General features: G+C 53.9%; 1 protein-coding gene across 1 annotated transcript; it reads left to right on the top strand.

Moving 5' to 3' along the window:
* The first annotated feature begins 12,133 nt into the window (after window positions 1-12,133).
* On the top strand, window positions 12,134-27,919 carry MSL1 (MSL complex subunit 1). The gene is made up of 8 exons (XM_073326429.1): window positions 12,134-13,195; window positions 16,826-17,049; window positions 18,796-19,178; window positions 22,050-22,114; window positions 22,640-22,707; window positions 23,939-24,063; window positions 24,211-24,283; window positions 25,209-27,919. Exons 1-8 carry the CDS (start codon window positions 12,509-12,511, stop codon window positions 25,297-25,299), a joined length of 1,716 nt encoding a protein of 571 aa, XP_073182530.1. The 5' UTR covers window positions 12,134-12,508; the 3' UTR covers window positions 25,300-27,919.
* Window positions 27,920-27,949: the final 30 nt, after the last annotated feature.

Consider the following 27,949-nt stretch of genomic DNA (forward strand, 5'->3'; position numbering starts at 1 on the left):
GACCCCTCCCCAGAGGCCAGGGGGATGCACGAGCCGGGGCGGTCGCTTGTGCATTGCCCCCCTTTGAAACGATCCTGTCTAGGGCCTCTCTGGGATTTGCACAACAATTAGGAGGGGTCCCCCTCTGGCGTAAATGCACTTGTTTGCACGGGGCCCTGACCTAGCTGCAGTGACCACATAGTGTATGAATGCCTTGGGACCATGTCTACACTCTGGGTGCTCCAGCCCCTACTGCAGGCTGTCCAGGCGTCCTTGTAGGATCTCCCTTGCAGCCCGTGCAAGGCTTTCCCTTTCCTCCTTCCCAAGGACGCGGGGACCCGCCCTGCTTTGGTGCAGTCTAACGCCTGCGGAGGTGGCGGGTGAGAGCTTTCCAGCAGCCTCCCCCTTGCTCTGCATTGCAGGAGCTGCCAGGCGGAGGGAATATAGGCTGGACTCCTGTTACTGGCTGTTCCTCCTAACCCACTGCCTGCCTTGGGAGACAGCCCACATTCCTGCCTGCCGGATGCAGCAGCCTCAGAGCAGCGTCACCAGAAATTCTGGCAAACTAGAGCCCGGCTTTTGCAAAGCCTCAATTCCCGGGGTTCCCGGTGGCGTTCCAGGGAAGGGGGCTAGCCCTGGCTCAGACTCAAGCGTGTGGGTCGGTCTTTGCAGGATCGGGGCCCAGGTCGTTCCCCATCCACGCTGCTCCCAAGGCATGTCGCAGTCCCCCCATTTCGAAAGCAGATCACGGAGGAAACAGCTTCTGCATTTGGGTCTCCTGCTAGATTGCAAAAGGGTCGGGCTGGTGGTTTGGGGAACTGCTCAGATATAGCTGCACCGTGCAAGTCCCAGTGGAGACGTCCTGCACAGGGGTAAAAACCACTGGCCCTGGGGTAAAGCCCATGTTTGTAAGTGTTTGAACAAGGGGCTGGCGCTGGGGTCCTCGCTCCGGTGCAGAGAAATCCAGGGCCTGCTTCGCCGCTGGCTTGCACAAACATTTGACATGTATGGAAAGGAACCTTATGTGGCTTCGGAGTGTACAAAAATGTGGAAAAGCTTTTATCGGTGCGGGCACGGTCGGTGCCCTTGCACTCTGCTTGTCACTGTTGGACAAACTCCTGGCAGGCTTTGGGGGGGAGGGGAGCCTGAGCCACTGTGGGCTGGCGGGCGGGGGTGTAGTTTATAAAATCCTGTCCTCAGGTTTTTGTGTCAGTTTTTGGGCTTTTCTCTGTAGTTTTGTGGTTTCTAGATGTGGCTCAGATCCATGCTCAGGACGCTCTCGGGAGCTTTGGTGGATTCCTGAAAGCCCCCAGCTCCTGGAGTCATGGGCACAGGGACGAACGGCAGCAGCCCTGCCAGCCTACGTTTCCAGCCCCTGGGCTTGCAGCAGCGAGTGAGAGACACGGCCCTGAGCCCGGAAGGCGAGTGCGCGGAACGCCCCCACGGACGATTTCTGGTCTCAGGGTTCTGGGGGCTCGACTCAGGATTTCTGAACCCTTGGGGTGGGCAATGCTGCCCCGGGGTTACACTGATCCCTGCTGGAGGCCCCTTCTCACCCTTCCGCCAGGCTGCCCCTGGGCCTGCACGCTGCCCTGCCTCCCTATACATCCTTCATTCCCTCTTGACTTGCCCTGATGCCAGCTGATAACGGCTGGGTGGGGGAAGGACTTTGCCTGTTTATCCTCTTTATCTGGCCTGCACCTTCCCTCCCCCAGCCTTCCCGATTGATTGTCACCTGCTTTAATTCGATTGCAAACCCGTGGGGCAGAGACGGGGTCTCTTGTTCTCTGTTAGTACAAGGGGCCTGGATGGGGCGGGAGCTCGGACCAGAATAGACCATGCTGAAAGACTTCATTTGGCACCTGGAGCCCCGACTCTACAGTGATGGCCAGAACCGGGCTCAGGTTCGGGGTGTCCCGCACCCCACATGCCCCCGACCTACTGAGCGCTTTGGGAAACCTCCCACGGCACCCAGGGTGTTACCCTGGGGATGGATTTGGGCCCAACTTTCTCCCCCGCTGTCCGACTAACGCACTGGATGTGTTGGGTCCCTGAGGGTGATTGACAGATGCCGCTCTCCTCCTGGGAACCCCTGTGTGCGCTTCAGGATTGGGCCCCGCTGGCCGAAACAGACGCCCAGGGCCGCGCCCGCGGGCACCAGGGAGGGACCGAGCTCCCTGCACGTTCCCATCAGGATGGGGCTTGTTGTTGTTTGTTCCTTTTCGCTCCTAAGGCCGAGGGATCTGGGCAAACCCGGAGCAGCGGCCGTGCTGGCACGGAGGCCGGGCATGTGCTCCTGGGAGTTGGCTCTGCTCCTCTGACCCAGCCTAGGGCTTGTGTTTTCCTCGCCAGCCCACGTGAGCCCAGGCGCTACCCTCCCCTTCTCCTCCTGGTGTTTTCAGCCGCTCCCTCTGAGCGCTGTTTGTGGCGCCTGCATCACGTGGCCCAGGCATGTGAGGGCTGCTCCATTTTTAGCCACAACAACTTCCCTGCTAAACATCCCTGCTGCAGAGACATGTGCAGGGCTGGGAGAGGAGGCCAGGCACGTGGGCCTGCAGGAGCTGGGTGCTGGGTGTGCTCGCTGGCCGCCCGCAGGAAACTCCTCTCGCCGAGCAAAACACGCGGGCGCTGGTCCCTGCGGAGCAGGGCAGCCCTGTCAATAAGGCTCGGCTCAGTGCAGCCTCTTGGAGACAGTTTGCTGCAATGGAGATTTCAGCTCCGGGCTGCCAGGCGCAGAGGGAAGCGGGGAGGGGGAATTTGGCTCGGGAAGCTCTCTGCTGCAGAGGGATTGCAGTCCAGCCAAGCTGGGAGCTTTCCTTCCGCAGCGCAGTGCAAACACGGCTGCTGAGACAGGCAAAGGCTGGGGGCTGCCACCTTTTGGGGGAACAGCACGCAGGGCAGGTTAGCTGCTGTGATCGTTGGTGTCATGATCCCATGGACTGCCCAGGGCCCCCCACCAGATCAAAGCAGTTCTGTGAGACGACAGCACATCCTCCTTTCAATAGGAATTCATTATTTCTTTGTGCTGGGAAATGCATCGAGATCCTTCTGCCCAGCGTGAGACAGCTCCTGCCCCAGAAAGCTAATAACTTAGACAGTCAGACCCAGCCAGGAAGACTGACTCATGAGCACTTTGCTAATACCTGGGCATAGTATCCATCCATCTGCCCCCCCACTCCCAGACACATCGACCGATAGATTCAGAGATTCCCAGGCCCTACAGATGGGACCGCTGTGGTCCCTGAGTCTGACCTCCGGGGTCGCCAGGCCAGAGACCTGCCCCAAAGCAACTCCCAGGGCAGATCTTCTAGAAAAACTTCCCGTCTGGATTCCCAAATTGCCGGGAATGGAGAAACCAGCACGAGCTCAGGCAACGGTTCCGCTTGCTCTGTCTTTTCAAAGGCTCGGCACCCACCCTCCGGGCCGGGATCCCCCAAATGCTCAGTTCAGTGGGCGCATGTTGAGTGCCCATCACCTTAGCATCCAGGCTCCAGATACCGACTTCAGTCTCGCCTGTGGGGACTTTCCTCTCCTCTGTTGTTCGGTTCTGCTGCTCTTGCTCTGATCCTTTCATTCCTTCCTCCAGGCCTTGGAACGAAGCGAATGTCATGCGGGCGAAGGGGCCAGGCAGGGGGTCCCCCTGGAGCGTCTGTGTGCCCAGAACAGGGATGGCGCAGCTACGGCAGGACTGGCAGCTCCTGTAGCCTGCTCCTGCCATCCCTAGGGGGACCCCACTCGAGCCGAGGACAACTGAGTCCGTTTGGCCCAGAGGTCAGTGCACCGAGCCTGAACACCCTCACTTCCCGCGAGCTGTGAAACAGCCAGCTTTGAACCAGTGACCTAGAAGGGACATGCAGCTCAGTCCCATGACAGTCCGGCATGCATCACGACATGAAGCAATGAGGGACAGTGCAGTCCTCTCCCCTTACCACTAGGCCTGACTCCTTCCCTGGGCAGGGTGTAGAACCCAGGAGTTCTGGCTCCCCGGCCCGGGCGCTGACCACTACCACACACTGTACAGCCATCGCAGCAGCCCCTCCGTGGCTGGAGCTAAGCGCCACCGGCATCCCACTCAGCTGTCGGCCCACGGAGCGATGGGCTGATTTTTCACCCAAGCTGCCGGTCTGCCCCACGGCTCCTCCCTGCGCCGCTGGCCCCAGCCCTGCTGCTCTGTGCCTGAGGGAGGGTCACCGCACACTGGCATGCCCCCGGGCAGAGCTCAGCAGAGGACGCAATGAGAGAGGCAGCACCCTGCTGGCACTAGGCAGCCTGGCACAGGAGAGACCCGCCCGAGGTTGCAGTGACCCCTGCCAGGTGACCCACTGGACTGCACATGGGTTTCACTGGCAGACCCCTGAGGGTGAGGGGGATTAATTATCCCAGCCATTCCCCCATCTGCCCACATGCCTGTTGTAACAGGCTCGGTCCATTGGCACAGCTGGAAATTTACCAGCCCAGGTGACTCCCAGAGATCTGAGCTGCGGGCACAGGCCGGGCAAAGGCAGCCAAGGATCAGCACCATCCTCACACTGGTGCTGCCCAGTTGAGATGCCCCCGGCCACCCCTGCGAGGGAGCGTTGGGACCAGAGGCTGAGTGGGACATGGGTGGGGCAGAGCCTGGGGGGTTCACGCGACAGATCGGGGCAGAGCACCGCGGCAGCTGGACCCTCGCTCTGGGCTGTGCACATGCGCAGGTTGCCGGGGCTGGAGGGCGCCTCCCACTGGCTGCTGCTCTCCAGTGCCATGAGGGTCTCACCGGGAAGCCCCCCAGGGTCCGAGGGCACCTCGGACACAAGTTTAACCTGCTGCCAGCCAGGCTAAAGGGATCCTTGTGGGGATCCCAGCTCGGCAGGGCAATGTGCTTCCCCACCAGCGTCCCGCCGTGTCGGGGCCGGTTCCTGCACCCCTTGCCCTGACCCTGCACCGGGTGCCAAACCTGGCGCCTGTGGGTCAGCGTCTTCCCCAGGGGTAAAGGAGCCCACGGGGGAAGATCAGGGCCCCTGGAGACAGCTGAATGCAGCCAGCTCTTCCCACACCACCGGCCTGCCCCATCCTGGCTGCTGCTGAGCTTTGGAGCCACCGAGCGGCCAAATATCGAAACTGCCGCTGTAGCAGGAGCCTTTATCAGCAGCCGCAGAGAGCAGGCTGGGGATGGGGCCTGCTGATGGCTCCAGCAGCATCTGGGGTGTCTGGGCTGCGAACGTCTCTGAGCCCCCTGCAAGGGGGCCTTGGGCCCCTCTCCCTCCAGCAGCCTGGCTCTCCCCAGCCCTCACTCCGCCGCTGGCTCCCTGGGCCAGCCATGGTGCTGCAGGGATCCCGCCAGAGCACAGACCCGTCCCACAGCAATGGGAGGGGGGCCCCGTCCCGCGGGTTAATCCCCTTCTCTGAGGCGGTAGCGAGGACGACAGGAGAATCCCTCTGGCATCCTGGCTGTGTCTGCCCCGGGGGGGGTCAGTCGACCTATCTACAGCGCTCGGGCCATGAAATGTGTCACAGCCCTGGGCGACGTAGCTGAGTCGATCTCATTGTTAAGTGTGGACCAGGCCTGTGTGTCTTTGGGTGAGTCACTTGGCCTCTCTGTGCCTCAGTTTCCCCCCGCCTGGCAGAACTGATGACCCTGCTGAGAGGGTGGGAGGCTGCATTTGGGAACGTTCCCAAAGTACACAGAGCCCCTGTGATGGGAGGTGCTGGGGGACGGCTGCAGTTGGGACATGCTGAATGCCTGCGGCTCCCAGGGACTAGAAAGGTGGGCTTGGGCCAAAGCCCTGGACTGGGACCCAGGGAGCCTGCCGGCCCATCGCCCTGCACCTCATCCTGTCATCCACGGCCCTGCAGATTGACCTGGCAGCATCTCACAGCCCTTTGCTCTGGTGCAGGGCGTTGGGGAACCAGCCGGGCCAAGAGGCCTGGGTGCAGTTCCTGGCTCTCCCTGACCCTGCCTGATCACTGGGCAAGTCGGGACTTCTCTAGCCCAGCCCCAAAATGGCAAGAATGATCCTTCCTTTGTCCCAACCTACTTGGGCTGTGAGCTCTCGCTGCAGCACCCAGCACAACGGGGCTTCAATGTCAGTAGCTGCCGAGAATCAGGTCCTTTTACTTAACTGCCCAGAACATCTCCAGAGATTGGGCTGTTGTTCCCAGGCATGTCCCAGGTTTGCCTGCCAAGAACTTCCAGTGGCTTATTCCATGGAAACCCCCTGGCTGTTAGGCAGGCGGCACTGGTGGATGGGATTTACCTGCAGTAAGAGAGGCCAGTGGGAACTAATTAGCAGATTAATAGCTGTGTAAGGCTGACGGGCCCATTCTGATCAGCTCATCTGACCTCCTGCATAGCCCGCGCCATCAACTTTCCCCCAGGATCACTGCAGCAAGCCCATCTCTTGTTTGGGCTGGACCATGACTGCAGTCTCGAATCAATGACTCCAGGAGCTGGAAACCCCACCATGTCCCTGGCCGATTCATTCCCCTTGCTATTAAAAATGGGCACCTCATTTCTGATCTTGCTTTAGCTGCCAGCCGCAGGAAGTCTGGCGGCCTTGGTCTGCTCCATGAGAGAGTCCTTCCCTCTATGAACTCTCTTTCCTGGGTCGCTTCTTACACAGCGCGCTCAGGTCACTCCTGAACCTTCTCTTGCATAAACCGAATAGCCTGAGCAACTGGCTTTGTTACTGTTATGATCGGACCAAATTCTCTGCTGGCATAGCTGTTGACTTCAGTGGGTTACACAAGCAGGGAATTTCACCCGTTATTACTGGGGTCGATGCCTATGTAGCGTTGTTAACACCCACCTCCCATGAGATTGGGTGGCTCCTTTTCCCGTTGAGCTGCTCGTTCAGCTCCCCACGAGGGGAGGCAGGGTGTGGGTGTTCAGTGCCCTGCGTGAAATGAGTTTGGCAGGCCTCAGCGGGGTTCCCAGTGGGGTTAGGCCTCCCTGGCCCTATTCATTCAGCAGAGGGGCCAAGAGTTGAGGCTGAACTTTTCTCCAATCCCTGGGGGCGCAGGGTCTCTCCAGGTCAAGGTTGGGGGTGAGCAATGCCTGACTTATTCCTGTCTTGGCTTTAAGCTGACTAGTCCTCTGGCTGCAGGGAGTCAAGTAACCGCGTGGCTTAAGGGAGCACCACCCCTGTGCCTGGAGCGTGAGTCCTGCTCTTTGAGCGAGAAACTATTTGGGGTTTGTACAGCACCTAGCACACTGGGGTCCTGATCCACGAGGGGAGCTGCTGGGCACTAGGGTAATACAATGACAGTCATACTAAGACTCTCAGCCTGTGTTCTGTTGGGGGGAGGCTGCCCCCCGTCATGTACAATAATCAACAGGAGCATTATCAGGCCAAATTCTGCTTTCTCCTTACACCAGGGAACGTCCATATCAGGCTGGGGAGGGGGCCATGACTCTGGGTTTCCCTGCTGTAAATGGGCATCGTGGGGGCCCAGCCGAGCTGTGCACGGAAGTTCTGTTCTGTGGGTTAGGGAAGATGCCGTTTGGCACAGATAGTTCAGTTTGGTGCCTGGCTGCGGGCCCATGCCAGGGCGGCAGGACTGGGGGTGGGGGCAGAGCAAGAGATCAGTGGCCTCTGCAGCTCTCTTTCCCCCAGGGCAGGCACTGTCTTCGCTTGTTACATAACCCATCCATGGCTAATTAAGAAGCTCTGTCTGAGACGCTTGGGAGAAAATCCAGCGAGGCTCTTTTGACGCCTGTTGGTTTGAATGTTTTGGGATTTTTTTTTCTTTCTCCTCCCTGAGTTTCTTGCGTCACCCCCGAAGGAGGGGGCTGGAGCAGGCAGCCGCCCCCATGGCCCCGCAGGGCACTGCCGGCTTGGGGAGCCCTGACACAGGCCTGGAAAGACAAAACAAAGTCACGAGGTGCCGCCCAGCGGACACTGCTGGGAGGGGCCTGTGGGATCAGGGCAGACAGGCTCAGGGCTGCTTTTGATCTCAGTTACACTGGAGTAAATCTGGAGGGTTTTTACTTTATGTTTGGACAGAGGTACATAGGCTACATGGCCATAATAGAGCAGGATCTGGCCCTTCCGCTGGAAAGCAGGGGCGGCTGCTTTGTTGTAGTCAGGTCAGTAGCTGAGGGCGGCTGGAAGGGGCTGGACGGGTGGCCCTGGAGATTAACTGTCTGTGTGTTTCCAGGGCAGGGACGGGTCTCGATACTTAGATGGTGCTTTTAGGGGCACAGTTGCTCTCTGCCTCTTGCCCCCGGTGGGTTAGATGACTATGTAATGTAATTGTAGAGATGTGAGGAAACTGAGGCACAGAGCAGGGCAGTGACTTCACAGTGAGTCAGACGTGGAGCTGGATACGGCACCCAGGAGCCCTGACTCCTGGCCCTATGCTCGGGCTGGATCTCTTGCTAGCTGGAGCAATTGATTCAGAGAGGCTGTGGCTTTTTTATACATTTGCTGTAAATCTGGTATTTTTTGTGCCCTGATCACAGTTGTTTAATAGCGAAAGAGACACTTTCCCCTCTTCCCCTGGGTCCCAGGCCAGCACCAAACTACAGCCCATTTTTTAGTCCATGGCAATCTGCCCTTTGGAGATTGTCCCGCTGCCCTGTCTGCAGGCCCAACGGTGGGAAATCGACACTGAGGGCCAGATTCTGTGAGGTGCTGAGTACTTGGAACTCCCATCGACTTCAGCTCCCTCCCACCAGCGGTCAGGAGTTGGCCCAAGTGCTTTGGGCCGCTTTGCACTCCTCTTGTCAGCCTTTGCCTTCTCTCTTTAAAATGTGTTTTATTTTGGTTTTTTTGCAGCAGGAGGGAAACCACTGCAGGAAATGAGGCAAAAACAACACAGACACACCCCCCACTTCCCCCCGGGGCCAACAGGACGGTGCAATTGACTAGGCTTTCCCGTGCAGCCTGGTACTTTCAGGATTAGAGCAGAGAGTGGCGCAGAAGATACCTTGCAAGGCCCAAGCTCGCAGGCAGGCAAACACCCCAAGCTTGCAGATTCAGCACCGGGCGCTGATCCAGCCAGTCTGCCATGCTGGATAAGGTCCCTAGTCCAGAAGCTCAGACGGCTCCATGGCAGTTGGGGGTGGCAGTTTGAACTGGGAGCTGGGCGGCTGGAAGGAGATAGCTGGGGCTGGTGGTTTGAACTGGAAAATGACCAGTGGGAGGGAAAGGGGGGAAAGGCTGAGGAGAATGCAGTGGAAGCAGTGAGGGGAAGGCTGGGGCCAGGCAGGGGCAGGACCAGGTAGCAGGCGTGTGAGGGAAAAGCAGTAAGATAAAGAAACTGGGACGAACCAGGGGGAAAAAAAATCAACCAAACAATGGCAGAGAGAGGAATGCGGGGGACAAATCCACACAGACCCCCATAGTGGGGCCAATGCTCCCCCATGCTGCAGGGGAGGGGGGTTGAGCTGCCACCTGGTGACAGTATAAAATGAAACCAGGAATTTTTCTCCTTTAGTGAACCCTGATCTGGCCCACTCTGCTGACACAAAGGCCCTGTTAAAGTCAACGGGACCATTGGAGGGAATGGAGACCACTCCTGGGATATGGGATTGGACCCTGGGGCAGTCGTTATTTCTGGTGAGGGGTGAACACTGAGGTATCGATTGCTGGTGCTCTGGGGTCTCTAGTTACTGAAGCAATACATGTAAACTCAGGGGACTGGAGTGCTTTGCATTGCCACCCTTTAGGCCAATTAGGAGTCCCTCTGATGGAGTCCTGAAGGAGGCCCCAGAAGCCATAAGGAAGCCTGTGTGAAGCCCCATAGGTATCAGTGCAGAGACCATGCAAGATCGGGGCCTTTGAGTCTCCCTGGTTTTCCGTCCTACCCCTTTATGCCCCTATGTATGCCATAGTTGGGCCCTGCCCCCACGTTACCTGATGGCAGCCCAGAGGGCACCAGGAACCTAGACGTGTGACAATTTTGCAATTATATAAAACCCCCCACAAACCTAACACACATCATGAGGTGCTTTGCAAATGTGATCTAATGACATGGAATGACAGCCCAGCCTGGGAGGAACAGGCCCCAGCAGAAGATACGTTTGTTATCATTGTGTATTTGGGGTTTTTTGTCATCGTCTCGCTGAACACATTCCAGACACACAACCCTTTACTTCAGCTTTTGAGTGTCTCACGTTTTTTATATTGTGCATTTTCTGGTACTAGAGTGGTTGGCGATGGCTATGGTATGCTATGTGTAGTGCAGTGGGAAAGCACCTTATAAACAATTATGATTAAAATATTTTGGAGGTTCCTTATTCCTATATCACTCGGTAGAGTACATTGTACTGGCTCAGGATCGTTTCATTGCATGTTATTTATTCCTACATGGGACCACTATGAATTTAGACTAAACTCTGATAAAGAAGCCATTGTGTCTTCATCCTGACCAGCAACCATCCCTTCTACGACAGGACAGCAAGAAGCGGGGAAGCCTGATCGCAGGACCAGAACGAAATGCAGCGCATGAGCTCTGCCCCCTCCAACCAGGGGCTATGCCCAGAGCACCCAGGAAATCAGACCTCACCGCCTGGCCTCTCTATCCGCCCCCAAAGAACGGGGCCGTAGCCTTGCCCAGGACAAGCTCACCCCAAGTAGGGCACTGCCCTGCCCTTTCCTCCCACAGCCTACCCCTTGGCTCCTTTAGCCCCTGCCCTCCCCCACTTACACCCATTGCCCCTTGGCTTCCTTTCCTTGCCCCCCCGTCTCCCCCCTTTTCCTTCCTCCTCTCATTTACCCCCACTCCTCAACTTCTACCCCTTCCCTTCTTCCCCCTTCCCCACTCTGCCATGTACCCCTCCCGCTGTACTCCCTGCCCCCTCCCTATGTACCGCTCCCCTCTCTACCCCCTCCTCTCCCCATGAACCCTTCCCTCCCCTCCCATGTACCACCTGCTATCTCCCCTCTTATGTACCCCCTACCCCTCTCTGCCCCATCCTCTCCCCATGTACCCCCTGCCCCTCCCCATATACCCCTACCCCTCTCTGCCCCATCCTCTCCCCATGTACCCCCTGCCCCTCCCCATATACCCCTCCCCTCTCTGCCCCCTCCCATGTACCCCGTGCCCTCTCCCCATGTACCCTTCTCCCCTCTTCTCCCATCTCATGTACCCCTCCCCTCTCTGCCCCCTCCTCTGCCCATGTACCCCATCCCTCCCCATGTACCCCTCCCCTCTCTGCCCCCTCCCATGTACCCCTCCCCCTCTTTCCCCTCCCATGTACCCTGTGCCCCCTCCTCCATGTACCCCTCCCATGTACCCCCTCCCCCATGTACCCCTCCCCTCTCTGCCTCCTCCTCTCCCCATATACCCCCCTGCCCCTCCCCACGTACCCCTTCCCTCTCTCCCCCCTCCCCCAGATACCCCTCCCCGCCCCACGTACCCCTTCCCTCTCTCCCCCCTCCCATGTACCCCCCCGCCCCAGGCGCATGCGCCGGGCGCGGAGCAGGGGGAGGCTGGTTTAAAGGCACCGAGGAGCAGCGGGGCCCGAGCGGCGGCACCGAGCGAGCCGGGGGCGGGAGGCGGCGAAGGCGGGGCCGGGAGCGGGGGCCCGGCGGAGGAGCGAGGCCGCGGCCGCCCCGCGCGTCCCCCCCCCCCGCCCCGCAACCGCGGCCCCGCGCGCCGCCGAGAGCCGGAGGGAAAATGGAGGCGCTCGGCGGCCGCTGAGAGACGGAGCCGCCGCCGGCCCGGCCGAGAGAGGGGCCGCCCCGTCCCGCCGGCAGGGGGAGCCAGCCCGGGGGGGCGTCGGGGGGGGTCCAGGGAGCCGGCCCGGGGGGGCCCGGGGAACCGGTCGGGGGGGGTGTCGGGGGGGGCCCGGGGAGCGAGCCCGGGAGGGGGCGTCAGGGGGGGTCCGGGGAGCCGGTCGGGGGGGGGTGTCAGGGGGGAGCCGCCCCGGGGGGGGGCGGGATCTAGCTGCGTCCTAGAAAGCGGCCCCGGGACACCTAATATCCACCCCCTAGCAGGGGACCCGGGATCCGGCCCCTCCCGGCGGGGGGCACCGGGGGGGGGAGGGGAGAACCGGGATCCGGCCCCTCCCGGCGGGGGGCACCGGGGGGGGGGAGGGGAGAACCGGGATCCGGCCCCTCCCGGCGGGGGGCACCGGGGGGGGGGAGGGGAGAACCGGGATCCGGCCCCTCCCGGCGGGGGGCACCGGGGGGGGGGAGGGGAGAACCGGGATCCGGCCCCTCCCGGCGGGGGACCCGGGATCGGGCACCGGGGGGGGGGAGAACCGGGATCCGGCCCCTCCCGGCGGGGGGGGGGGCGGCGGCACCCACCCGGGCCCGGCCACCCGCAGTCTCCGCCCCGGCAGCAGGGGGCGCCCCCGCCCGGCCGAGGCTCCGTCCGCCCGCCCGCCCCTCCCCGGGGGAGCCCCTGGCCGGGGCCTGCGCCCGGGGGCGGGGATGAGCCCGCCGGAGGCCGCCCGCTAGCCCGGCTGCCCCGCCGCATGGAGCGCGCCGCCCGCCCGGCCCCGCGCTCCTGCTCTCCGTCGGCCCATGGCGCCGGGCGGTAGCGGCCGGGGCCTCGTCCCGCAGCTGGCCCGGGCCCGGAGCGGCGCGGAGGCCGCACCATGACCATGAGATCCACCGTCTTCAAGGCGGCCGCGGCCACGGCGCTGAACGCGGACAGGCTGGACTACGAGAGGCCGGGGCTGGCGCTGGAGCCGGGCCCGGAGGAGGAGCCGGGCAGGGAGGCCGCCCCGCTGCCCCGCCAGCCGCCCCGCAAGCCCAAGGAGCCGCCCCCGCTGGGGGGACACAAGGGCCGCGGCGGCGGGGGCGGAGGCGGCGGCGGCGGGGGCGGGCCGGCGGCGGCGGCCGGGGCGCCCGGGCAGCAGGAGGAGAGCTGGGGCGGCCTGGTGCCCTTGCCCTGCCCCCCGGCCAGCAGCAAGCAGGCCGGCGTGGGGGATGCCAGCAGCAGGCCCAAGTACCAGGCGGTGCTGCCCGGACACACCGCCTCCCAGGTGGCGGCGAAGGACAAGGGCTGCCCGGCCGCGGCCAGCGCCCCGGCCCCGGCCCCGCCGGCCTCGGCCACGGCGGAGCCGGGCCAGCCGCCTCCCGCGGCGGCCGCCGCGGCCTCGGAGAGCAAGTGGAAGAGCGGCGTGCGGAAGAGCCCCATGGGGGCCGGCGGGGGTTCCTCCAACCAGGCGGCCTGCCTCAAGCAGATCCTCCTGCTCCAGCTGGACCTGATCGAGCAGCAGCAGCAGCAGCTGCAGGCCAAGGAGAAGGAGATCGAGGAGCTCAAGGCCGAGAGGGACACGGTACGTGAGGGGTTAATGGGAAAGGGGCGCGGACCCGGCGACAAGGGGTTAGTGGGGGGGGGACACGGCGCCCGAGGGGTTAATGGGCAAGAGGAGCCCCGTAACGAAGGGGTTAATAGGCAAAGCAGCCTGCAGGAGACAAGGGGTTAATGGGGGGGCGGGGCTGCTGGCACACGGCGCCCCAGGGGTTAATGGGCAAGAGGAGCCCCGTAACGAAGGGGTTAATAGGCAAAGCAGCCTGCAGGAGACAAGGGGTTAATGGGGGGGTGGGGCTGCTGGCACACGGCGCCCCAGGGGTTAATGGGAAGAGGAGCCCCGTAACGAAGGGGTTAATAGGCAAAGCAGCCTGCAGGAGACAAGGGGTTAATGGGGGGGTGGGGCTGCTGGCACACGGCGCCCCAGAGGTTAATGGGAAGAGGAGCCCCGTAACGAAGGGGTTAATAGGCAAAGCAGCCTGCAGGAGACAAGGGGTTAATGGGGGGGTGGGGCTGCTGGCACCCGGCGCCCCAGGGGTTAATGGGAAGAGGAGCCCCGTAACGAAGGGGTTAATAGGCAAAGCAGCCTGCAGGAGACAAGGGGTTAATGGGGGGTGGGGCTGCTGGCACATGGCCCCCGAGGGGTTAATGGGCAAGAGGGGCGTTGCAACCAAAGGGTTAACGGGCAGCGGGACAGGGCGAGGGCACTAAAGGGGGCTAGTAACTGTCAATGAGTGGGGGAGGGGCAGGGCAGCCCAAGGGTTAAAGGGCTGGGGTCCGGTTGCCATGGGGCTGAGATTAGAAAAGGCCAGGGAGAGGAACGGGTTAATTTAAAGGAGCCCATCAGGGATTATGGTCGGGTTAAGGCTGGAGCGATATAGTTTGTGAAGGGTTAAATTAAAGGGGCCCAGTATGGGGCTCCTACATATGCTTGGCATGGAGGTAGGGCTGCAGCGAGCCATCTGGGTGGCGGGGCAGGAGAGCACAGCGGGCCCTTTAACTGCCGCTGTTGTAATTACTACAAATGGATAACAAACGCCCCACTTCCCAGAGCAAATTCTTTCCCTCCTCTTTGCTCCTCTCCAGGGAGCCTCCCACTCCCCACCCCCTTGTGCTATAATGAGACCAGCCTCAGTTCCTCCTCCTCCTCCTCCTTTAAATGTTTCACACGTACTGTGGCAATGTACAGAAACCTGGCCAGGGTCCAGACTAGGATACTGCTGACCCGCTTTGCTGATAGGAGAATGGAAGCCTGGCCCACTTGCAGAGCTGTACTAATGCAGGGTTTGCTCCTTAGTCAAATGCAGGGCTGAGGGGGAAGGCTAATTGTAAAGCAGTGGTGCCCCCTCTCCCCCCCTCCCAAAATAGCATGGAGATATTCATGGGGCACAGGGGATTAGATTTGGAAAGACCCACTGGATCAGAACCAAATGAATATTTGTTAGCGTTTCCCCTGCAAGCAGGAGTTATTTAAAACTATCCGATTTGGTGCAGATTTCTCAGTGCAGACCCATAAATAGTCCTCTGCTCCCTTAAAACGTCACAAAGTCGATTGGTCTCACTATCCTGTCCATAATCTGCAAGCCTGCAGCAACTTAAAAATACATTTCTTCCCCTTCCTATAATTGTCCCCCTACAGAAAGGGTATTCTAGTTTTGTTTTTTTGCAAAAATCTTCAAAGGGCTGCATATCCAATGGGTAGGGTGACCAGACGTCCCGATTTTATAGGGACAGTCCCGATTTTGGGGTCTTTTTCTTATATAGGCTCCTATTACCCCCCACCCCCGTCCTGATTTTTCACACTTGCTGTCTGGTCACCCTACGAGTGAGTGAGGGGTTATTTTCCTTGCTTTCCAAAGGAATGGCATGAGCCAGCGGGCAGTATTTTACTGGCGTATGCTGACTGCAAGGTGGGATAGGATCTGAGGTGCAAGGAGGCACTGTCAAAACATCTCCTGGTGTTGGTCTGAGTAAAGTTAACCAACATGGAGGTAGCAGCTGCTGTATTGCAGTCAAAGGGTGTGATGGGAGTTTTGACACGTGGGATTCTCTGAGAGTTTAAAAAAAATTAAGGAAACAGAACACACAAGCCATGTGTGATAAGCCTGTGAGTCAAACAGAGATACAAGCACATCTGAGTTAATTCTCTCTGGCTCTCTAGTCCCTCCTGCTGTCTGTAGATGCATAATCAATTCCAGAGGCTATGTCCCCTACCTGCAGTACCTAGGCAAAGCAGGGGGTAAATTAAGGACACTACTGAATTTCTTTTCTCTCTTGTAATGAAGCTGAGGAAAACTGGAAGGGGGGAAAGCTAAAAATTCATTTTCTTGGTGCATTGTGTCCATATGATTCAATTCTGTGGAACGGTGTGAAGGTTAAAGGTGGCATGCGCTCATGCTCTCTCTCGCACGCTCATGTGCACACACGTGCACGCGCACACAGAGAGCATGATTTGGGACTGCAGGACCCACTGAAAGAGGCGCACAAGCCACACTGAAAGTCATTGGGGCTTGTGTGTCTCTCACTTAACATGTGCTTTTCAAAAGCACCTGGAGGAAGAGATGGATCTATGGAATGCATTGCATACACAATTACAGATCTGTCTGAATTATAAAACACTACTGCATTTTAATCAGAGGCTTTGGTAAGCCTCTTTTCTTTTCTTTCTAATCTATTTTAAATTGATATTCTTCGGACCTAATTACAAATTACCTGGCCTAGTTGAATGTAGGGGTGATGTGCAAAGTTCGAGAGCACCCAAAACTGCACCATATCTGTCAGTTGGAATGATTTGTAAACATTTGTTCCCTTCTTGGATCTTCAAATGGTGTTGGTTGGGGAACAAGGGGAAGCAATAAATCAAATTACAAGTGAATATTTTATTGAGTTTTGAATGCAAAAATGTGGTGGTTTTGGAGCTGAGATGTCCGGACTTCTTGTGGGTAAACAGAACGGGTAAAAATTTCAAAAGTGCCTAAGCCCCATTGAAAATCAATAGGATTGAGGCTCTAGATTTACTTAGGTGCTTCTGAAAATTTGACCCCTAAACACTTTCTTATTTGTAAAGGTATCTCTTATTACAACCCTGTTTCTTTTGCCCTTTTCCCCATGTGGGCTGTCCCCTGATTTCTTCCCTCTGTAGCTTTGGGAGGGGAGTTGAATTATGTAAGCCAAATTGCGCTGTGCCTTAGCGAGTCTGAAATATTAAATCTGAGGCTGTAATTTTCACTCTAAAGTGAGAGGTGCGGCCTCAGGATTTTCAGCTTTATAATGGGGATCAGAAATGTGTCTTTCTAATTCATCTGATCACTCCACAGCCATATTCACAGTGCTAGAGGTGAAATTCATACTGGTCATCTTCCTTGAAACCTGCGTTGGGAAAACCGTGGGGGTATAACCTGAAACAAGTGACAATACTGAAATAAAGTCGTCTTCCTTTCTGTGATGTCTTGTTCTATGTAAAATTTGGAGAAAGATTTTAATTATAGCTCAGAGGTGGTGGACAGCAAGGCACAAATACCAGAACAGGTGTGGTGTGAGGCAAATAAGTTAGGGTGTCTTTGTTTTTTTAAAATCAAACTGGAATTGGTGTAATTCTTCTCTGATGAAAGCATGCCGGCTAAAGCGTAAGTGTTGGCCTTGGTTCTTCTTTCAGCTCCTAGCTCGGATTGAGCGCATGGAAAGGAGGATGCAGCTGGTGAAGAAGGATAATGAGAGAGAGAAACACAGGATTTTTCAAGGGTATGAAACCGAAGAGAAGGCTGAATCAGAAGCATCTGAGAAACTACAGATTGAATGCCAGCAGGATCTCTTGGACACATCCCAGCCCCTGCCTCCAAAACACTTCTCATATGGAAGAAATGGAAAGGGACATAAAAGGTACAGGACCACTTCACGACCTTATTCTTCATAAGGGCTTGCCACACAGCAGTGGGGCCTGTGTGTGTATATACGCATCTGCTGTCCGTCACATCGCTTGTATAAAAGATCATTGTAGCTTTAATGCTATTTCTCCAACACTAACTCATGTCAGCTTTTCATTTAACTGTTTGACTGGCAGATACCAAAAAGCCTGACAAATAGGACACTGGCTTGTTGAGTGACCTTGGGCAAGTTGTGTCCCTGCTCTGTGCCTCAGTTTCCCCATCTGTAAAATGGGGATAATGATCCCAACCTCCTTTCTAAAGTGCTGTAAGATCTACTGCTGAAAAGCGCTAGAGAAGAGCTAGGTGTTCGCATACGTGTTCCAATACCAAGCAGCAAGTACCATCCATATTAGATGCAGAACAAAGAATATGCCTGGATTTTGTAAGTCAGGGATAACTTAGGATAGCCCACTTGTGGATTTGCTCCTTTGAGTTATCTGAGTAATGTTGGCTTGAAATAAAAGGCATTCTTCCATCCAGAGGATATGACAGGGAGTGAGTTTGCCTCCTTTACCAAGTGGGTTAGCCCATTTTTTGTCCAAGAGGTTTGTAACTTTGCGTGGCAATGTTTTTTTGGGCCACTCATTGCTCCCAAGTTCACATTTATGTCCCCAAATACCCTTCTCTTTTTTTTTTAAGAGGACACTGGTACCTTGAAAATCGGATTTTTCTCTCTCTCAAACTTACCTACCGCCAAGTAATTTTTCTTGTTCTCCCCTCCCCCAACTTGTTAACTTGTGCATTTGACAGTTTAACTCTGTTCTTAATGGTCTGTTTCATTTGTCTCATGCACTAATATGAGTACATTCTAGTCTAGTATATGTACGTTTTTAGACTGACTCAGGTAAGGAGGGGAAACTGAGGCACAGAGGTGACGTGACTTGCCCAATGTTGTGCAGCATTTCAGTGGCAGAGCCTGGAATAGAATCCAGGTCTCCCGGCTCTCAGTTCAGTGTCTTAGCCACCAGACCATGCTGTCTCTCATCACTCAGGCATTGATCGTGGGGAGCTCGCAAGCATGCTCTTCCCCAGGCCCTGCGAGAGGGTGTTTGCTATAACAGCAAAGCTGAAACTAATGAGGGAGCAGGCAGGTGTGTATGGGAAGGGGGAGGAGGCGTGTGTTTGACGTTGATCTTGAGGGGTCCACCCAAAAGGCCCTTCTGATTATCAGGGGAATAGGGAAAAGCCCGCTCGTTTCTTTTTAAGACCAACTTTTTTTTTTTTTTTAAAGCATGCTGTCTCAAAAAATAGATCAGCGACCTTCTCATCAGTTGGGAGTGTCCCTTTAATCCATGTCTGGCACTGTGCAGGTAGCAGTCACTTTGCAGCTCTTTCCAGTCATCCATGGCTCTGGAAGCTGGATTGCTGTATTGCAACACACTCTGTCAGGGGCTACCCGTGGAAGGTTACAGCTCCTGTCGTACCAGAGTGAAAGCAGTAGTCTCAGGGAGCTCAATGCACCAGTCTCCTGGAAATAAAACTCCTCAGCCTTCGGTTGCCTCTCTCGCAAACTTTGCTGCCCGATCTCTGCAAAGGGACATACATTTAGACTATACCAATGTAAATCTATGATTATGGGACAACTAGCATTAGCTTTCTGGCATGCACAGTAAAAAATACAGATGCTGGGAAAATGAGTAGCCTGCTCTTGCAATAGGCTAGCTGAATAGGCTGTTAAACTCTCTCCCTTCTTTAACAGGAAGTCAGCGTTTGGAAGTGCAGAGAGGAAAACTCCAGTTAAAAAGCTGGTGGCCGAATTTTCAAAAGTCAAGAATAAAACTCTGAAATACTCTCCAGTGAAAGAGGAGCCAAGTAGCTCTTTATCCGAAACTGTTTGCAGACGTGAACTGAGGAGTCAAGAGACTCCAGAAAAAGCCAGATCGCTAGTGGACGCTCCCTTAAAACCATCCACCCCATTGAAAAGTCCCAGTGCCCACCCCAGGGATAAAAGTTTCCCCAGCGAGACAGAAGATCTGCCGTACCTTTCAACCACCGAAATGTACTTGTGTCGTTGGCATCAACCTCCCCCGTCACCGTTGCCGTTACGAGAGCCCTCTCCAAAGAAGGAGGAGACTGTAGCAAGTAAGCGAACAAAAACTTGCTTGTAGCTGCATAATGGTCAGTCTGACACGGGTGCTTGCCACCTGAAGTGTTACCCTTCTACTGGACAGATGCTCGGCAAACGTGAAAATAGGTGGAATTACCACAAAGCAGTGCTCTGTCATTCCCTGATTGTGGGAGGTGTCTGCTAGTAACAAACTAGCAGCTGTGGAAGGAGCTTTAAAGCCACAGTTGGGTTTCTGTAAGCCCGAGAGTGGCTCTGTCTGTGTTTTGCATAGTGCTTACGTGATCCTATGAAGGCAGAGTGTATCTCGGGATGTAGATTGTCCCTGGTTTTGTTTTCACTTAAAAAAAACAAACACTTTTCAGCTCTGAGATCTTTAATGTGACCATTATGTAAAGGGGCCTTCACTCTAGCCTTGTCTGCGCTGGGATTTCTTCCTAAAAAGCGTCCCCCATTACTGCCACGTGTTCACTCCAGAGGTGAAAGCAACAGCAGGAATGGTGGTGGGCACAAGGCACTGGTAGCTGCTGGCATCTTAATCACCATGTTTTCTAGGCCTGCTCTGAGCAGCGCTGACCAATGCAATGGCAACAAAAGCCAGCAGCTGTAAGAGCCCTGTCTACACTAGGGCTCACGGTAGGCTGCTTTTAGGAGGAATGGCTAGTGCAAGCCACGCCTCTGACTGCAAGGTGAACTCCCTTCTTTGCCCTCACGGGCACGCACCAGGCCATGCTGTCACAGTCGACACATCGAATTGCTGCCTCATGATGGCTGGGCGGGCAGAAGGAATCTTTTGGTGACCCACACGATCCCTGGTACAGAAACCAGTCAGGGGTGTCAAAGTGAACCCCCTGCTCGCTGATCGCCCTTCCTTTAGTTTCCAGCCATCTTCTGCAGCTGCACAGAAGCATTCTGCCTGCTGCTCAGCAAAGTGAACTAAGATCCCACAATCCCAGCCTGCTTTGCTCTTGGCAGGCAGTATACATCCAGCTCTCTTCAGAGCCGTTGTCTAGAGGAGGTCCAGGAGCGGTGAGGTCTGCTGCCCAGCGAGGTGTGTGGACAGGCGATGCTTGTGAGCAGGCAGCTGCTCTTATCCCATGACTTGGGGGAGAGGGGTGTTTTCTGATGTATTTTACCTTGACCCTGCCACCCCCAACTCCTCTCTGCCTTCCCATCACTTCAAAAGTCAAATCCTGTCTCCTCAGTAACGTCTCGGGAACCTGTCTCTTGCCTTTTGGAGGGTAAGGTGGCCTGCGGCCAGACCAGACATTCGCACAAGCTGGATTCCAGAGCTGTTGGCACTGGCAGTAGCTGTTGGTCAAGTGTGCCAAACTTGTGTGGCATCTCCCCTCTCTGTCCTGAAACAAGAAATAACCCGACACCAGCTAGGGTGAAGTGACCTTGAGGGTCTGATTTCAGTGCACAGAAGTCAGGAAGCACGAGTTGACCATCCATGCTTTGAACTCGCCCTGTGCTGAGGCAGGCCCGGGGACTGACGTGCACTGACCTACAAGGCAGAGATGATTTGAACAAAGCCAGTTCACGGGCTGCCTTTTAAGCCTCTTTGTTTACATGGCAACTTCCATGCCCATTTCTGTGGAATTGGGAAGCACCTTGCTGTTCATTGCTGAGAAATTGTATCTTGGTCTTGCAGTGGTGGTGGTGATTTTCACGGAATCATGCCGCTTGTGAAAATCAGGACAATGGAGCAGTGAGGGGATTTGTAAGGAGAAGGGATTAATGTGAGGCCTACGTTTTTCCCATGTTCTCCTGCCTCTAAATCTTGTTGAGTGTCTAACAGCTAAAACCTGGGTTAGCTTTGTGGAAATACTTCATGATCCCAGGGTTGAGATCTGTTTTGAAAGCTCTCCTGGCAAAGCGTCCAAGATTGGGGGTGTCTTGGGAGAGGGCTAGTTCCTTATTCTGCATCAGGGATGGAATGGGTCACGGCATAAATACTCTTCAGGCAAATGAGCTGAAAATCCACTTTCCCCATTTTCTTTCTTACCTGCCAAGTTCTGAGTCCAGGTTCCCTAGCAACAACAAGCTGCTTTGATGATAAAGTAACCCTGATCTGTAGAGAGAAGGGAGTCTCCACGAACAATGGCCCTTAAAGGGTAAGCAGCAATATTTAGAGCAGCCTCTCAGTTTGCACGTGCACCTGGTTTCAAACTTGGATGCGGAAAACACAAACCCTAATAAATGTGCATGCATGACACACAAGGCCGGGTTGAGGCCAGCTGAACATCTAGCCCCAATTTTCTGCCTTCTCTCTAAACACAGCACCTCTCTGATCCTTTTAAACAGCGACCGCTTTAAAACAAGCACTGTTCTATTGATGGGTTTTGTCCCCACACAGATTTATGGTGTGTGAGGTTAGCATGTAAAAGAGGAACAGATCTGGCACTAAATTAGGTTTGAAACTCTCCAGTTTAAGCATGTGTGGTATACCAAACTGATCCCTTCTTTTTAATCCAATTGTTTGGTTTCTCTTAAAGGTAAACTCTCTTCCCAGTTCCTGGATCACTGGGGATGTGACATGTTGTGGTCAGAGTAGCTACGTAAATCAAGCTTGCAAATGATGAGTACATATATTACAGGCTAAGATCTAATTAAACATTTCCTTGAGTTCAGGAAGCAGAGTTTCCATTTTCAGCAGTTTGACTGATGGTGAGTTGCTCCTTTTGAACAGAAGCATCTGTGCAGAACAGAGGGCCGTGTTTTTAGTGGCTTCAGCAGGGAACTGGAAATCAGGATTCCTGGGTTCTGTTCCCAGCTCTGGGAGAGTAATGTGGTAACTGGATGAAATTCTGTGCCCTGTGTTATATATTAGGTCTCTTCTGGCCTGTGAAAACACTGACCCATGTTAACTCTGTTTCCTTCCACAGTTCCTTCTTGGAGGGACCATGCTGTGGAGCCCCTCAGAGACTCAAACCCTTCAGATCTCTTGGAGGTACATAATCAATTATTGGTTTTGGTGAAGGAGACCAAAGAGAATAAATCGCTGTGGGCCTGCATGTGTACAACTTGTAGATGTAACAATACCCATTTTACCATTGAGCCAGTGGTCTGTTTTAAAGCTTGAACTTGTGTCTGTGGGGTCGTTAGTATGGTTTGATCAATAGGGAAATGCTAGTTTTCCTGTCTGGGGCAGGAATCTCATACCTTTTCATGAGCAGTCCTCCTTGATGAGCTGATATTAAATAATGGTAAAACCTTGGAAACTCTTGACTGTTATTAAACTGTTCGAGTAAATAATTGCTGTAGTTTTACAACTGGGTGTGGCCGCTGAGAGGTGACTCACCGCAGAACCTGGATTTGGATTTGTACCTTCCTGTGGATGTTTGTGTTGTGTTTGTGGTACAGTCACTCTGCAGCCCTTCCCTCCATTGCAGGGAAAGTGGATTGCAGTGGTGAATGAACAAGCACATGCCTGTTGTGGGGGAGGAGAGGCTAACATCTGCTCTTATCTTCCCAGAATCTAGATGACAGTGTATTTGCCAAAAGGCACGCGAAGCTGGAGCTGGATGAGAAGAGAAGAAAAAGGTAAGGGCAAAGATTCTCCCACCCTGAATATTGCAGTAACGGCTTTTGCGGTCTCTGGCACTCCAGGGCCGCTCTAAAAATGAGTTAGACTCAGACGTGCACCCACAAGTGAAGAGGAAGGATGCCATGTATCAGAAGTTTGTGGAGCAGGAGCTTTTTGTTCTAGTTCTTAGTGTGTTTCTCTTATTTTAAACTCCCCTCCTCTGTTCAGTTAGTGCAGGGTTCAGGGAAGAGCCCAAGAGTGATCTGGGGTCTGGCAAACATGCCGAATAATGAGAGACTCGTAGAATTTGATCTATTTAGCTTATCAAAGAGATGGTTGAGAGATGAGACTTGAACATGGTCTTCAGGTACCTCCACACCCTCTCTCATCTCAGAGGGGTCTTTAGCCTAGCAGGCAGTGGTTGGAATTGGAAGTTAAAAACAAAATTCAAACTGGGAATGAGCTGCAGGATTTTCAGAGGGGGTAACTGAACCATCAGAGCAGCTTTCCGGGTGATAGCTCTAGCTGACGAAAGCTCATGCTCAAATAAATTGGTTAGTCTCTAAGGTGCCACAAGTCCTCCTTTTCTTTTTGCGAATACAGACTAACACGGCTGTTACTCTGAAACCTTTCCAGGTGATGTTATTCTCCAACACTTGGAGTCTTTAGGTCAAGACGGGGTGTCTTTTTCAAAGATACTCTTGTGGAACCATGAATTATTGAGCTTAATGCAGGAACTGCTGGGGGAAATATTCTGGCCTGTCTGGCTAGATGATCAGAATGGTCCCTCCTGGCCTTTCCATCTATGAACTCTGTGTTTGTAATGACAGTCATAAGCCATGGGGGGTCATAGATATTAGGGGTGGATGAGACCCAGTAGGTCATCTAGTGCATCCCCCTGGCCAGTAGATTGATTCTTCCCTGTGTTGTACTCAGAAGCCAGCTTGGCCATCTCCTGTTCGTGCACCAGCATCTGTGTCCGCAGGAAAGTGCATGGATCTGAGAACAGAAAAAACATCTGGGAGGAGAAGCCCTTTCACGCTACTTGGTGTGCGTGTGTTCTCTGTTATCTCAGCCCTAGAATAATGATGGTGGCTGCAGATGGAGCAGATACCTAGTCACGAGGCCTCATCAGTGGATGTTAGGGAAGTGCTCTACGGCCATCCATCCAAGGAGCTCAAAGTACCACCAAGTATAGTTTATTGAATAAGGATTTTTAACTGCTGGGGCTTGTTTTACGTTTTCCAGGTGGGATATTCAGAGGATCAGGGAACAAAGAATTCTACAGCGACTGCAGCTCAGAATGTATAAAAAGAAAGGAATCCAGGAATCTGAGCCTGAAGTTACCTCATTTTTCCCTGAGCCAGATGATGGTGAGTTCCTTATCAGACAGGTTTGGGGGGGACGAGGGTGGGGAGCACTTGCTCTAAATCAGTGGGTCTGTAGCTGTAACCTAGCCATGCATACAAATAAGCCATGCAGCTGAGTAACATTCTTCCATTGTGTTTTTCTCCTGATAGTTGAAAGCTTGCTGATTACCCCCTACTTGCCTGTTGTAGCATTTGGCCGACCATTACCAAAACTAACCCCACAGTAAGTATTTCTCGCTTGTAAATTTCCAACAGGGCTCCTCTAAAGTGAATCCAGCAAGGAAGCTGGACCATGCTTTTGGAAGTGGCATTCAGTAGAACACACGCAGCCACCATGCTAGTCTCTAAACAGCCCTGAAACGGTCATTCAGGCTGGGCAGTAGCTCAGTGTTCCTGCCTGGATGTGTACTCAGCTCAGGTGAAGTGGGACCCAGTGGCTAAACGTTTGCAGGCAGCGTGCTGCCAGTCCTTGAGTACTGTGCTGTGTGTGGCCAGCTCAGCACAGAACTCGCCCCAGAGGCTGGCCTAGTACAGCATTGAATGTGGACGATGCTGTTAATTCTCAGCTACCCAGACAGAGGATAGAAGTGTGCACTGGAGGAGAGGGGCCGGAAGGAAGTCTTGTAGACACAGTTGCTGATTCCCAGGCCCTTTCTTCCAAGACTGCTCCCACCCCACTCTGATGCTTTAGAATCTACAGTGCAGAATCAAACACCATATGAGAGCAGGACGCCCATCGCGGGCCTACAATGCTTCCACTTCGGTCGTCGGGGCTCGTGTGCTCAGCATTCAACGTGCAGAAGGCTAGTCCTGTACAGATTTACACCCTCATCTGATGGGGAAGGCAGTGTGCCCTGGAGGGTAGAGCATTGGACAAGGACTTGGAAAACCTAGGTCTAGTCCTAGCTCTTCCAATGGCTGGGTGACCTTGGGCAAATCACTGCACTTCTCTAGGCTTCCTTTTGTAAAGTGCTTTGAAACTGACTGATGCAAAGATTATAATAAATAAACTCTAATTATGATTAATTATCCAATATAGTTTGGGGGTTGCGGGCAGTAATTCAGCCACAGCATCTCATTCAAAACAACCTCCTGTTCTGAACTGGGTGTTTTCATCATGGATCAAGGCCTTTTTCTCTTTGTGACAGGAACTTTGAGCTGCCGTGGCTGGACGAACGAAGCCGCTGTCGGCTGGAGATGCAGAAGAAGCAGACGCCTCACCGAACGTGCAGAAAGTAGCTGCCCGGGCAGCGTTGCGATGGACTTAGCACGCCATTGGCAATGGCTGGCAAGGAACTATTTGTTTTTCAGTCCCGTGAATCTTTACCCTCGTGGATATTCTCATTCACTGATGTTTTTCTCCATGCCTCTGTATTTTTTCCCATCCTTCTGGTTTTCACAAAAACTCTTTACCTGGCTGATTAACTGTGGTTTATTTATTTCTTTCCCCTCCCGCTTTCCTTAGCAGCAAGTTTTCAAGCTTTATGCTGGAACAACAGGGCTGGAAGCTCAGACACCTTTTGCTCTCTGCCTAAGCTTCATTAGCTGCTGTGGCCACTACAGTTCATAAGAGGCCTTGTGAAGGTTGGGAAGCCTAAAAACAGGCCTGCCTTGTGACCTGTCCCACCTGCAGGTCCCCGTCGGTGATGCCTGTGTGTTGGCTCAGCGTGTGGTGCTCGTCACCTCTCTGAAGCTGATGTTTATTTTCTTAGAAAGACATTCAGCAGCGAGAACTTGCAGATGGGACCAGCAGGCAGAGTTAGGCCAAGCTTGTCACACTGTCACTTTGAAACTCTGTGGTGAAAAGAACCCACCTAAGAGTGTAGATTTGGCTGCAAATTCCTCTTGCCTGACAGATCAGGCTTCCAATAGGGTGCCTGTGATGTGCTAGATAGGTCTTTTATAATAAATGGGTGAAAACTAACTTCATGAATGCCCACTTCCCCTGAGAGAGGCTGGCAGATGGTTCTGAATGTGCCGTGTCTCACTGAGTGCGGCTGGTTGAGCCCTGCGTCCCATTGTCGCCACAAGACGCACCCGGTTAGTTACCTGCGTCAGAAATGGGTTAGCTGCGCATATTCTGTAGCAAGACTGCCCTTGCTCCAATCCCAGGGTGAAAGTGCTTCTGCAGATGAGACTGTTTGCCAGCAGCTATGTCATGTTCTAGACTGAATGGGTATCTGGGGGGAGGGTTTTTTAAACATTTTTGTTTGTGAAAACAGAATTCGAGACGCACAATTGTGGTTCATTTTTATTTAAATGTTTAAGGACAGCACTGGCTGGCAATTCATGTATCTTGTAAACCGCTTGGATTGGCTAGAGGAAATTAGAATGGTGCCTACGCTTTAGCTCTAGTAATTCGCTTCCTTTATGAAATGAGCCTTCGTTGCTGTCCTACACTAATGCGTGATGCCAAACGCTCTGGTATAGGTGTAACTAGTGCTGAAGTCTTGAGCTGAGTGTTTTTTTGTTTTTGTTTCTTTAATTTGGACAACACATTCTCAGTCGCCTTTCAGGCTTTACAGCAGACTGGAGTCAAAGCAGGAATGTTTGGTCTCTAAAGAGAGAACACCTGTTACTCTTGTGCACAATGCTTGCCTGTCTGATTGCTCCTCAGTTATTGTCCTACCGCTGACAGGTGTGTGGTTGCGGGGAGGAGCTAACTTCATTTCTGAAGATGTTAGCGGGCCAGGGAAGAAATGATCCCCTCTGGTTGTTCCTTTTGAGTTCATAGTGTTGTCTAAGGCCAGCAATCTTCTCTCCTTGCTTTGGTTCAAACGGCTATAAATAGTAATGCACAAATACAAAATGTGGTTTTTTTGTTTGTTTTTTTTCTTTTCCCCAAGAGCTGGGGTGTATTCTTATGCAAGTTGGAAGAGAGGCTGGTTCTTGCGACACGGCAGTGGGTTATGCTAGGGTTCCTACAGTAATGGTGTTTGGAAGAGGGTCTGAAACCCACCTAAAAGGGGGAAATCTCTTGAAGCATGGGCCCTGGTACCACATAGCCTGTATAATTAGGGCTAGGCACTGTATTTTTTTTTTTTTAAATAAGGCTGTTCTTGGGTGTCCTGCTTTCGCATGATAGCGTGTGTCCTTTAATGGATTTCTGTGCAATTAGGAGCCAAAATGTTAAATGGGCAAATATTAGCTTGAGCCTTGTTTCTTTTCTTGATGTTGTCTCTTTCAGGTCTGCATCAAGCAGGTTTTGCATTCTGGTTATACCCTGCATTAGTGGCTTTTCAGGGGTCAGAATACTTTTGAGTCCCAGTGACAGCCAGCTCTGAGAGGTATCTGCTGGCAGCTGCTTGACCTCAGACTTAAGGTCCCACTGGCCATAGCTCCCAGTGCAAAGCCGGTTTTTAAACACTTCTTCATGCTGCCATCCAGACAGGCAGCCAGGTTTTATAAATGATCCTCTTTAATAGACATCTATCCAGCAGTCATCAGCTACAGATGGGGGTGGGGGAGGGGGCAGGGAGTATGCTGGTGGGGAAGTACAAAGTAAAATTTTCAGTGAGTGTTAATGTGGAAAAATAGTCTTATTTCTCCCAGTATGGGCTACAACACTGTGAAATCCAATCTGCAATGGAAGGCCCTGCAATTCCCTATTAGAACTGTTCTTTGGTTTCAAAACCTTGCTTTCTTTAACCAAGTTTAAGCTAGTGTAAAAAATAAAATCTTAAAAAAAAAAAAAATTAAAAGCTTGTCTGTATTCTTCAGCCTTGTTTTATGGCCATTTGACACATAGTTGTCTGTAATGCATACTTTTGATACCATTTCTAATGTGTAAAATCGGTCGTCTTGTAAATATCTTATAAAAAAAAGTTCAGTTGTAAATAAAAACTATTGTGGCTGTTAATTTTTTGAATTTCTGCTTCAGTTTGTTAGA

The sequence above is a fragment of the Lepidochelys kempii genome, chromosome 27 (genome assembly GCF_965140265.1).
Source record: "Lepidochelys kempii isolate rLepKem1 chromosome 27, rLepKem1.hap2, whole genome shotgun sequence".
Lineage (NCBI taxonomy): Eukaryota > Metazoa > Chordata > Testudines > Cheloniidae > Lepidochelys > Lepidochelys kempii.

Coding starts and splice junctions, on each gene's coding strand:
- MSL1 (XM_073326429.1), top strand. CDS start 12,509: ATGACCATGAGATCCACCGTCTTCAAGGCGGCCGCGGCCACGGCGCTG. Junction 22,708..23,938: donor GATGAGAAGAGAAGAAAAAG/GTAAGGGCAAAG, acceptor TACGTTTTCCAG/GTGGGATATTCAGAGGATCA. Junction 24,284..25,208: donor TTACCAAAACTAACCCCACA/GTAAGTATTTCT, acceptor TCTTTGTGACAG/GAACTTTGAGCTGCCGTGGC.